Raw genomic sequence first — 12,292 nt, 5'->3', positions numbered from 1 at the left:
CACAGATACCAGTAAGAAACAAACTGACACTTTGACATGTGTTTCTGCAGGTTATTTGCCCCTTTACATACTTTCCATGGGTGGAGGAAAAGGACCACTGTCACCGTAGAGTTAATCCAAAAAGACAGGTATCCTATGGTCTCAATAAGGTTTAGCGAGGTAGGTGTACCTAATAAAGTGAGCAGTAAGTGTGTAATACTATGAGAGTCATTCTCAGCAACTTCTCAAAGCCCTTTGATGAACATTTTAAACCAAACCACTGAAGATCCCTCTACAGTAGCCCTCTGTATAAGCTTCCAGGAGCCTCCACGGAGTCATAGCTAGTGTCTGCAGCTCTTCTTTCCGGGATTGGATCCTTTGCCAAGGACGGGGCTGCGGAAGAGAGGACGGCTGAAGAGGAAGATTACCCCCAGGGTGAGGACAATACAGACCATGGTGGCCCCCAGTGTGCTGCCGAATGTAACAGCTGGACCGTGAGCCTGCAGCCACGACCGTCTCAGAGACATGTCCATCTCTATGGCCTTCATCTGGAAGTGTGTCCCAATGACCCCACACACATGGAACAGCTGGTGGCTGTGGCCTACAGGGGGCAGTCGAGTGAACAATGGACATGTCAGAGTCAGAGGTGTGAACTGACTCAGGTTGAAGGTACAGTCTGCCTTTGAAACTGAGGTCTAAAGGAATTTCACCTTAAAATGACATTAATTTTGTAAAAAAAAATAATGTGTTCCGACAAATATTAACCTAAATGTAGTTAATATTTAGGTAATATCTGGAGTCCAGGCTTTTCAACCTTTCAATGACAGGGACTTATATCACAACGTCTAAATAAACAAAAGAAGAGGTGAACACTGTAACTACTTGGAATTGCTAGATCTACAGATGACTGGTGGCTTTCTTGTCTAGATGTGAGATGATTAAATTTGCTGCGGTATCAATGTTCACAGTGGAGCAACCTTTACACTGTGTGAACATGGGTTTCAAACATTCTAATAAGAGTAATTTTGGAGATATGAGGTTTTCTATCATTGAAATTGCAGTGCAATGCTATATTTGATCAGTGCGGGCAAAGCTAAAAATAATATTTTGAATATAAACTGAGCTGTAGTAAACCTACACACTGAGTTTAGTTCTCTCTGTTTTATAAACATTCACATACACACCCACACACACACACACACACACACACACATTTAGGGATAATATATAGATTTCCACTTATTTTATAAATAGTTACACAAACCTTAACCATAACTCCCAGACACTACCCTTAACTCTAACCTCACATCTGACATTAATATGTTCTTACCTTTAAACGTGATCATTTACATTGAGGTGACTGGCTTTTGGAACCCATGAAAACACACACACACACACACACACACACACACAGAGGTCTGAAATGAGGAGTTGTATGTTACCAATGTAGTCAAAGCGTCCAGGTGCCAGTCTCTCTGGGAGGTGTGTGGCGAACAGAAAGCCTGTGAGGAAGGCCAGCAGAGTGTGGTAAACATGAAGAGAGTTCGCCTCATTCGCAGTGCAGCCTTCTCCCACACACAGGAAAATCTAATGGAAAACTGTCTTTAATATTCTTTGTCGTTTTTCACATAGGAAATGTATTCAGTGTATAATATCCATAATATCCATCCATCAGATGCCTACATTCATTCAAACAGTAACAGTAACACATACAGAACCAGGCACATTTCTGAAAACACATTTAATTTCCAAACAAAACGGACACGATATTAATTTTCAACTAAATGTAACGTTTTTCTTACAGATTTAAGATGTGAGTATTTTTAATTGGTGACGGTTCTGGTGTTTGATCAGGTCTTAAATGCTTCCATTGTATTTTTTAATCATTTCTTTCACTTGTGTTTTGGATGTTCGTGTTATTTCAATTATTTAAAAGTGAGAGTGTTATTCCAAGCCTTTTTTGTTAAGACTGTAAGAGAATATTCACTGGCAGAGGAAGCCACAGTATAGTTCCAGGAGAATAAATATTAGAATAAAGAAGATAAATTGAAGCACTAGACCTGTAAGCATATTTGAAAAACCTGCATTTGAACAGAGGCCAGCGCGAATATTAAAGATGCGCAAGCCCAGTCTTTAAAGCTGCAATTACAATTTGGAGACTGTCTTGCCAGGAACAGTCACCAGCAAATGAAGATCATTGTTTTTTAATTCTCCTTCAGACTTCTCTTTATTCTTCAGGGATCTGATTTGGTTTTGTCAGATAAGGAATATCTCAGATGATGGAACAGCATTTGAAAAGCAAATATATATATAATATAAAGCAGTGATTTTATATCTATTTCACCCTGTAATAAAAAATAAATAAAAAACTCTGCAAAAACAATGAAAAAAAAATTAAACCTGCAACATATTCCAGAAAAGCCTGGAAAATGGAAGCTGTAGACTACAAATATTATAAATCTTTTTGTCCCAAAAGCAAATGGTTATGTAATCATGGTTGGGTATTAAATGAGTTTCAATGAAAAACCCAGACCTTTATAAACAATCATTAGGTTTCTTTGGTAGAAAAGAAAACAAAAAAGAAACTGTACTAGTAAATAATCCAACATTTTACGTGCAAAGTCTGCTTACAGATGACGCCCTGTTTAGTTTTGTTGTTTTTTTGTTTTCATTTATACAGTGAAGCACATTAAAGGTTTCTGAGAATCTGGAAACCTTTCTGGGGATAAATGTTAGTCATTTACAAGTGATGACAACAAACAGTAATATATTACTAATAAAATCTGAAGACTTGTATAATTTAAGGAGGGAAAATAAGTTTTAGCTTTTAAATCTAGAACATTTTGTGTCGTATTATTAAGTACTGATTTAAAAAATGGTGTTGGAAGTTAATATGCTCCTCTCCTCAATTTTTGGAACTTGTTGCAAGCGTCATATTTTGAGTTAATTCGGTAAAACGCTGTGTTTACAAATCACTGCTTTCCATTAATAGCACTTCATGTACCGTGCCACGGTTTCTGGAACAAAGTTTCTAGGTTATTCCTTGCACTGTGTGTGTGTGGGTGGGAGAGAGAGAGAGAGAGAGAGAGAGAGAGAGAGAGAGAGAAACAGAGAGAGAGAAAGAATCTATGATGTGGAACTCACCCTGTAGAACAGAGGAATGTTGTCGAACAGGTAAGGGTAGGTGAAGGCTGAAATGCGCAAAACCTTGCCCAACTTGGGCTTCTGGCTCTCCGGAAATCTGCCAGGGAACAAGACCATCAAGGTTTATCGACTGCAGTTAGTCTTTTATCACAGAGGATGTTAGAGGTGTGTTGCCAATACTACATCTCCCTAACAACCTCTATAACTATATAAAAATGTATACATTTTGCCATTTAAGCGTGTATTTTTCAGTTTAGACGAGATGAACTAGAGCCTAACATTCATTTTAACATTCCATTACATTTCTAAATGTTAGAAAGCAGAAGATAAAGGGAAAACAAATGGGTGTTAATTAGCTGTGGAAGACAAAAGATGAACACAGTGGGCAAAGCAGTGTAAAAGAAGAGTTTACCTTTCTGTGATGTCATGGTTATAGTGTAGAAATGGTAAGCCAAGCCTTAGCAGAGGAAAGGGAAGGAAGAGATGCATTCATATATATAAGCAGTTTACACAGTCCCACTGAAATACAGCATGACACCAACCTACGCTTTCAGTAAATCCTTACACTGTACACTGTTTAAGTTCATGTTAATGTTAAAGCTGTCCAAAGAAAACAATGCATGTCCATTTTATAATTCTGTCTACATCATGTGACAAATTCACAACAGATCCTTCAGAATTACTTGGAAAAAAAAACTCCCTACACAACTTTCATTCAAAGTATGTTAGCTTTTAGTTAAAGTTAGCATTTTGGAGACACAGCATGACGATGCTAATGTGTTATATATAAAGAAGTAAAAAGCTTTCTCTTACTGATATGTGATTATAACTAATATAATGGCACTCTGCTTAAAATAGTGCACATAAATATGGCAGGGGAATGTTTTGGTAGCTGTATTACCACCTCCTCGAATTTTTCAAAAGTGTAATATTAATAGTGTAATATCTAGAAATGTTTATTTTTCCTTCATTCATCTTGATCCTAAGTATTCCTCCTACAGCAAACATGTCCAACACAACTTCAAAGAACTGAATGGATTGAAATACAAACAAGCCTCAGTAGCAGAGTTAACAGATGTATTAGCATGTTAGACCATTTTCATTGATGTAAAATGACATACTGTTCTTGAAGAGGATGTGTTTAGTCAGTTCTGAGTGTTTAAGGTGACACACTGGCCTAGAAATCCATAATGGTCTGTGCATGAGCGTGGTAATTGGCTTTACAGCATTTGAGAAGTTTATGTAATTTGCTGCTGTGATGTTACCTGGAGTAGCAGGCCATAGTGGTGCAGATGACCGTGTTGAACACAGCAATGGGGACATAATAAGTGTGAAACAGACTGTTCACCCAGGCATCCGGCATTATATACGCAGAATATGTCATGGCTGAACCTGAACACAGTAAAATAGCAATTTATAGAGAATGTATATGTTGTGGTGGAGTGGAGAGGAAGTTGAACCCACAACCTCTAGGCCCCTGAACTTGAACCCACAACCTCTAGGCACCAGAGCTTTTCATAAAAAAAAAAAAAGCCTTTTATTCTAAGAGGGTGTTTCCCTCTAAGCAATTATTTGTTTATGAACATTAGGCATTAAAGATATTACTGAACTTTGACTCTTAAATTACTGATTAGAAGTGTGTGTGTGTGTGTGTGTGTGTGTGTGTGTGTGTGTGTTTGTGTGTGTGTTTGGGCCTACCAAGGCTGTAAAAACTAAGGGCTCCATAGTCAAAAAAGAAGCAGATGTGTCTGGCACGAGTGGACATGGTGCTGAAAGTGTGAGCACAACTGGATGCCAGTGGATACACACAGCAGGACAACAGGAAGACCAGCAATGGCCACGTGTACGCATCATGCCAAACATCCTGCATACACACCACTGTCAACAACTTCCACAGAAAATACCTGGGAGACAGAGAGGAGGAGAGAATTAGAGCGAGAGAGATGCACTGATCTATAAGTATAACAAAGCACGCCAGTGGCCTGTTAGTAAGTGTATACATCATTCAAAAGATTGAATTGGTGCAGTCATGTGTGAGTGTGTGTGTGTGTGTGTGTGTGTGTGTGTGTGTGTGAGAGAGAGAGAGAGAGAGAGAGAGAGAGAGAGAGAGTATGAGAAAAGATGGGGCTGAAATGGTCCATTGGTGCAAAGTCTTTGAGGAACCCCTTTGGTTGTTATAGAAGGTTTCTGTATTTATATATGAGGTTTATTATCATCACACTTTATCTGAATATCCCTCCCAAAGGCTGTTTACTAGAGGCTTGTATTTCTCCTGATGATAAGTTGACTACCAACAGGATTACAGTTAAATGTACAGTTAAAATGGCTCTCTGGCCTAAAACCCTATGTCATGTAACACATCTGTGTGTCCTTATAGTTTTCCAAAAGTTAACCCCCCAGTGAAATACACTATATTTCTGTATGTTTGGATTAGTTGCACATGAGCATAAACTCACAATATCAAATGCCAAGTGTGGGCTAAAGAGGTACAGAGCCCCCCCAGAGCTGAACAGTGGAGGCATGGGATAGTGTGTAGAGTAATGGAGTAGACTGGGATGAGTTTAAGTGGCATTTGTGACCCAAAACTAATCACGAGATATCAGTAGCTGGCCTCAGAAACGCTCTGCTTTCTCAATGCAGTCAAATCCTCACAGAAATGTTCAGCAAAGAGAATGCAACTGTAGCAAATGGAGACAAACTACCTACTAATTACAGAGCACCAGCCAATTACATCTGGCCAAAGTAAGAGACATTGTTAAGACGTTCAGATAGAAAGCTTGAGTAAAAAGACAGGAGGACAAGAGGTTATTGCTGGAAGGTGATGGGAGGTGTTTATGCAGTGGGCATGGAGACGGCATTAATGATCTGCCAAAGTAGAACCCAGAGAAAAGCTTAAAGATTGACAGCATGTGTTTCGATAAGACCCTGTGTCCTGTCTGGACTTGTTGACGTCCACATAAGTTTGTTAATGGAGGTGTTTCTTACACACACACACACACACACACACACACACACACACACACACACACACACACATACACCTGTATAATTAGCCAGCATGCTTCTCTAACACAGCCATTATCTCTGCCAGGTCGCTATGTAACTGTGTGTTAAATCGAGACTAAAATGACACAAGACGTCTAGCACAATAGAGCTGTGATGGGGAAATGTTGCCAGGCAAGAGTTAGCTCAATCAGCCAGGAGCAAGAAAACTTTTCATAACCGCTCCTGGGCGCATTGAGTAACTGGTTTAAAAACTGCTTTGGGCAGACTGAGGCCACCAGGCACAAATATTTCCGCGTGTTTGAAGGTTAAACAAACATTTATTTGGAGTAAGTGTGAGTTACTATTTTACTTTAACCCATTACTGTCCATAACCAACTCACAGCACGTAAATTTCAACAAACAAAATCAAATGACATTGTTAGTGAATTTTCAGTTGTTAAAAGCCATTCTCTACAGTGAACACCCTGTGCATGTTCATGAATGCTGAATACAGCCAGTAAAAACACAGAGGAAAATGTACAAGAAAAAACTAAAGTACTGTCTAATATATAAATATGGATATATATCTGTCAAAAGGTAAAGCTGTGAAATGTTTATAACAAGGAATATAAATGTGTAGTTTAATATCCACTAAATCTAAACATTTTTAAAAAATAGTTTATGTTGCACATGCAATGTTTGGAATAATTTGTTTTTAATTTTGTTACTTGTATCTTTTATTTGTTTTGTATAGTGTAAATACCCTACTAATAATAAACTATTTATATATATATATCCTGAAAACTTATTACAGTTCCTATTCATTCATTCATTCATTATCTGTAAGCGCTTATCCAGTTCAGGGTCACGGTGGGTCCAGAGACTACCTGGAATCATTGGGCGCAAGGCGGGAATACACCCTGGAGGGGGCGCCAGTCCTTCACAGGGCAACACACACACACACACACATTCACTCACACCAGAGCACCCGGAGGAAACCCACGTGGACACTGGGAGAACACACTAAACTCCTCACAGACAGTCACCCGGAGGAAACCCACGCAGACACAGGGAGAACACACCACACTCCTCACAGACAGTCACCCGGAGGAAACCCACGCAGACACGGGGAATCAAACCCACAACCTCCAGGTCCCTGGAGCTGTGTGACTGCGAAACTACCTGCTGCGCCACGGTGCCGCCCATTCATATTCATATTATTCCTAATTATTCATTAACATTGATGTTCTATAAGTAATTGGAATAATATGATAATATGTCATTTTTTGGCATATTTTTGACATTACAATTAAGAATATTTTATCATCTCCATTAAATTTAGATTTTGTTGAGAGGGTGATGAAACACTGTAAACTGAATTGTTGACGTTGAACAGACTGAGCTGCTATAAAGGTTCATTAGTAACTGAGGCCTAAATAAATCGAGGTGAATGTAGTCGGTGTTGCTGCAGTGTGTTTACTGAAGCTGGAATGCTTGCAAGAGCGCTGTGCTGGGAGCTCATTAACAGTAATGGGAGAAATACTGTAGGCCTCCAGGAGGGACAAATCTCCAAAGAGCAGCCCAGCCAGAGTTAACCACAATGGGGGAGGTGAGCTCCGGTGGTGGGTGCTGCTCAATACAAGCTCCAGCATTTAGCAGCAACAAACAAACAATATATACGCTGTTACCATGGAAGCCGGTCTGTGCTAGTAAGAAGATGCATAAGTCACAATGGTGGTACTAGGTGTGTGTGTGTGTGTGTGTGTGTGTGTTGCATGTATATACACAGAATAAGAAAAAAATAGCTGGAAGTGGGGTTCTGACAGCAGATGAAAATATTATTTTTGCCAATATTTAATTAGAAACTGAGGGCATTTGCATGTAATTAGTTATCTTTAATTAGTTAAAAGAACAAAAAGAAAGGTACATTCTTCATGGGCACCTCAGTTTCCAGCTTCACTGAAATCATCCTAATCCTCTCTGCCTGTTTTCATACAGAACACAGGTATAACCCTATGCCCTGAAACTGTACAAGAACAAACCATGTGTGTTTAGTTTGAGTCTTACCAGGTGGGCAGGAAGTGTGTCCAAACATTGAGAGTTTCATTAGTGAGCTGAAAAAGGCTTAGTACACAGTCAGTGGCAGAACTACGAGGGTGACGATACCCAGAGATAATACTGTCCTCCTGGAAGGCCTGCAATACACACACACACACACACACACACACACACAGCTTCTTTATCATCTGCCAGAACTTAAAAACACACTGCTGGGTCATGACACGCTTCTGACCAGAACTGTGCATCAGGATTTGGCTCCACTGGGTACTGTATATTCGTCCTCCATAAAACACAGACAAGAAATATTTCACCACAACTAACCTATGTATGTTCCACTCTTTAAGCGAAGATGTCGCTAGTTTGACACACTTTAAATGACAGTGACAAAGTGATGAGATCCCCTGTGACGGTGCTGTGTTATTTTATTGGACAATGTTGTTGCAGTTAACTGAAACAAGGAAGGTTGGTAATGATGCTACCGTTGCTACATCACATCAGTTAAAAACAAAACTAGTATTTGACTAACACTAGTTTCTTCTGTTCCTCCAAAAATGGAGAATCATTTTATTAAATTAAAGGGGATTTTGGACAGAGATGTATAAAGCTGTTAAACTTAGCAACTGTCAAAATATTATGTTCGGTCATTGATTCACTCCCAACTTCTAGAAGATACATTAAAGGTTAAAGGTTTGGCGTAAAAACATTTTTATATCACTGCATACAATTTATCTAATGCAGATCTTACGAGGAACCATTTCCTAATCTCATCAAGCATGTTGTCAGCAGCAGAACCTGCTCCATGTGTGTGTGTTTGTGTGTGTGTGTGCATCTATCATGTAAACGGGTGAAGGGACTTACTTTGGGAACCTGGTGGACGGTGAAGACCCGAGGCAGTTTGATCAGGCTCAGCATTTTCTTCAGGTTCAGCTCCAGTTCCACAGGTGTCTGAAGACAAATGAGAAGAAACCCACAGACGCTGTGACACTTTACCTGAACTCAGACCAGTCCTGCTGCCTTTACCCCACCCATACAGAAAAAAACACACCCTCACACACACACTGTTACACCAGAGACAAACACACCTTGAATCATAACGGACTAATTAGTGCACTGAAGTGAGATTCACATACGCTTTTTTTAAGCCTAAATGATGCTACACCCAGTTATGGTGTCCTCACTCTAATGCTGTTCTGAGGATAGTTTGTCCTTATAAAGAGTTAAAAACAAGGGCCAATAACATAAAGAAGCACATTAAACAAAAGAGACATTCCCAGAACCTCCTTTAGGTTGACTATAGACACAATAGAGAAAAGGAACAATACTAGGTTTAAAGCATGTCTTCCACAGCCGTTTCTCGTGTATAAAGTGTTGGTACCTGTAGCGTGTTGAGCAGGTCGGTGTAGTTAAAGGACAGTTTCAGAAACAGATGGCACTGACATGTGCACAGAGCAGCTCTGGGAGGCTACTGGTGGTGGTCAGCTTTATTGGACATTGCACTGAATTTTCCAGCCACTCTGTTTCCTGGGCTATCGGAGAGCCAGACAAACCTGCAGAGGGCTGTGGCCTTATCTCTCACCCAGCCCAGGTACAGCTGACAATGAATGGAGGGTGTGTGTGTGTGTGACACATGGGGAGTTAAGCGGCAGCTGAAAAGTAAACAAATCTTTTTCTCACTCTCGCTCTCTCTCTCTCTCTCTCTCTCTCTCTCTCTCACACACACACACACACACACACACACACATACACACTCCCCATCTTTTCCAGATACTGCGTTCTCCTGCTGCACTGTCACACACAGAGAATGCAGAGTACTGTATGTATCATGTTGCTGTGGAGATGTCTTATCTTGTGCAAACTCTAAAACCTTGAAGGTAAACACCTGCCTCTCATGACACATGACAGATACAAAGCTTTGAATGCACTATATGGCCAAAAGTTTCTGGACACCTGGACACTGCACACACAACATAAAAATTCTTTATGTAAAAATAAATATTACTTCTCATTTAATAACATTATATATATAACGTAATGAACTCAAAGACTCACTATGGGTAAGATAACAGGAGACGATACTGCCACTGCAATCAATCAATCAATCAATAAATCAATCAATCAATCAATTATGGCTGGATCTTACAGTGTTTGGATCTTCCACAGTGGCTACCACATGACTTTCCTCCACCTGCCAGGAGGGGGTTCTATCTTTAGCTAATGTCTAGTTTTTTAATGTATTAATATTTCAGTTTTAATATTTTAATTAATATTTGGACAGAACCGGTTCCTGACTTTATCTAAATACATCAGAACAGTTGCAGTTATGACAGCTGCAATAACAGGTGCCGGACCAGTCTATGATGTAATTTTCAAGACAAACACATGGTGGCAGTGCTTTCAAACATCACAGATTCACACCGGGAGCACACTGCCCAAGATTCTAATTAAATGGCCATGTTAACCACTTGATGGCAGTGTTTTCAAACGCAACACAAACTGAAAGAAGCCCTGTGACCAACGGACTGACTGAAAAAAAAGCCAGGTACCTATTGCAAGCTTGGTCCTTGGTAACACTTCAAAGAGAAGTGCCAACAAAAACCCGCAGAAAAAGCTGAAATTTTGTTCCATATCCAGCTCACTTGACCTTTCTACTGTCCTGCTGGAGCACAGTGTAGAAAAGGATGACGGTGTGTTTGATCATCCTTCACCTCCAGGAAAAAAAGGGATACAATGGCCTAAAAAGAACTCCCTGAGCAAATATTTCAGTGAAATATTGAAAGGCTGGCCTCACAGTGAATCTCCAGAGCTTTTCCACAGTCTCAACAAAGACAGAGCAGCAGCCCAAAGATCCCTGAACAGAAACAAAGCAGGGTGGAGTTGGCAAGTAAGCGAAAGGATAGTTTAATGGAATTCAGGCATTGATTCCCTTCACCCACAGGTTCATTCTGAACTGAAACACACAATTCATAACCTCCTTCACCTTGTATCTCTGTCCTGTCCTAATCATTATAATTAGTCCAGTAAAAATCCAGTCATTTCCCAGTGGATATTACAGCGATGGTTCTATCTGAATATAGTATGGTGCAGAAAAACTGGCCTCAAACAAACCTTATGGGTTTTATATATTTTTATTTTATTTTATATATTTTATAATAAAAATGTAAGTGCTTTATTCATTTACTTACACTGTTGAAAATGACCATTTTCCAGATACAAAGTGTTTGCGGCACGGTGGTGCAGCAGTTAGTGTTGCAGTCACACAGCTCCAGGGGCCTGGAGGTTGTGGGTTTGATTCCCGCTCCGGGTGACTGTCTGTGAGGAGTTGGTGTGTTCTCCCTGTGTCTGCGTGGGTTTCCTCCGAATGACTGTCTGTGAGGAGTGTGGTGTGTTCTCCCTGTGTCTGCGTGGGTTTCCTCCGGGTGACTGTCTGTGAGGAGTGTGGTGTGTTCTCCCTGTGTCTGCGTGGGTTTCCTCCGGGTGACTGTCTGTGAGGAGTGTGGTGTGTTCTCCCTGTGTCTGCGTGGGTTTCCTCCCGGTGACTGTCTGTGAGGAGTGTGGTGTGTTCTCCCTGTGTCTGCGTGGGTTTCCTCCGGGTGCTCTGGTTTCCTCCCACAGTCCAAAAACACACGTTGGTAGGTGGATTGGCGACTCAAAAGTGTCCGTAGGTGTGAGTGAATGTGTGTGTGTGTCTGTGTTGCCCTGTGAAGGACTGGCGCCCCCTCCAGGGTGTATTCCCACCTTGCGCCCAATGATTCCAGGTAGGCTCTGGACCCACCGCGACCCTGAACTGGATAGGGGTTACAGACAATGAATGAATGAATGAATGAATGAAAGTGTTTGCCCAACAGTGATAATAAATTGGTTTAGACAAAATATACAAGAAAAGGAAAAACATTTGTATTTTATGACATATACATAAAAAGACATACTGGAGCATTTCTATTGGTCCATATATCAGCAGAGAAACAGAAGAAAAGTACAATATGGAGATAGAAGGTCTTGTCTTTTAGTGACAGTGTGGTGTGTTTTTGTCACAGGTTGCTGGTCAAGCATCTTTTCACTGTCAGCTGAAATGGTAATGTTCATTGCCTGCAGTGTTTAGTCTGCTCTGGTGTGTGTGTGTGTG

General features: G+C 40.5%; 1 protein-coding gene across 2 annotated transcripts; it reads right to left on the bottom strand.

Moving 5' to 3' along the window:
- Positions 1-168: 168 nt before the first annotated feature.
- Positions 169-9,654, bottom strand: LOC136677088 (membrane progestin receptor gamma-B-like). 2 transcript variants are annotated; one of them, XM_066654492.1, is made up of 9 exons: positions 9,545-9,654; positions 9,028-9,114; positions 8,176-8,303; positions 4,822-5,027; positions 4,389-4,515; positions 3,536-3,580; positions 3,124-3,220; positions 1,422-1,566; positions 169-580 (listed from the first exon to the last, which is right to left on the bottom strand). In XM_066654492.1, the coding sequence occupies exons 2-9, from the start codon at positions 9,079-9,081 to the stop codon at positions 321-323; spliced, it is 1,062 nt and encodes a 353-aa protein (XP_066510589.1). In that variant the 5' UTR covers positions 9,082-9,114; positions 9,545-9,654; the 3' UTR covers positions 169-320. The 2 variants fall into 2 exon arrangements, with proteins under 2 accessions (XP_066510589.1, XP_066510591.1); XM_066654494.1 differs by lacking the exon at positions 3,536-3,580.
- Positions 9,655-12,292: the final 2,638 nt, after the last annotated feature.

This window comes from Hoplias malabaricus, chromosome X2 (assembly GCF_029633855.1).
Source record: "Hoplias malabaricus isolate fHopMal1 chromosome X2, fHopMal1.hap1, whole genome shotgun sequence".
In the NCBI taxonomy this organism is placed as follows: domain Eukaryota; kingdom Metazoa; phylum Chordata; class Actinopteri; order Characiformes; family Erythrinidae; genus Hoplias; species Hoplias malabaricus.
Note: the sequence above shows the minus strand (reverse complement) of the source record. Positions and strands in the feature narration are given on the sequence as shown.

What these genes read in the sequence shown, in the direction of transcription:
- LOC136677088 (XM_066654492.1), bottom strand. Translation starts at nt 9,081, where the DNA reads ATGCTGAGCCTGATCAAACTGCCTCGGGTCTTCACCGTCCACCAGGTT. An exon ending in CCGTCCACCAGGTTCCCAAA is followed by an intron (nt 8,304 to 9,027) that starts GTAAGTCCCTTC and finishes TGTGTATTGCAG; the next exon opens with GCCTTCCAGGAGGACAGTAT. An exon ending in ACATTCCTCTGTTCTACAGG is followed by an intron (nt 1,567 to 3,123) that starts GTGAGTTCCACA and finishes GTTTTCCATTAG; the next exon opens with ATTTTCCTGTGTGTGGGAGA.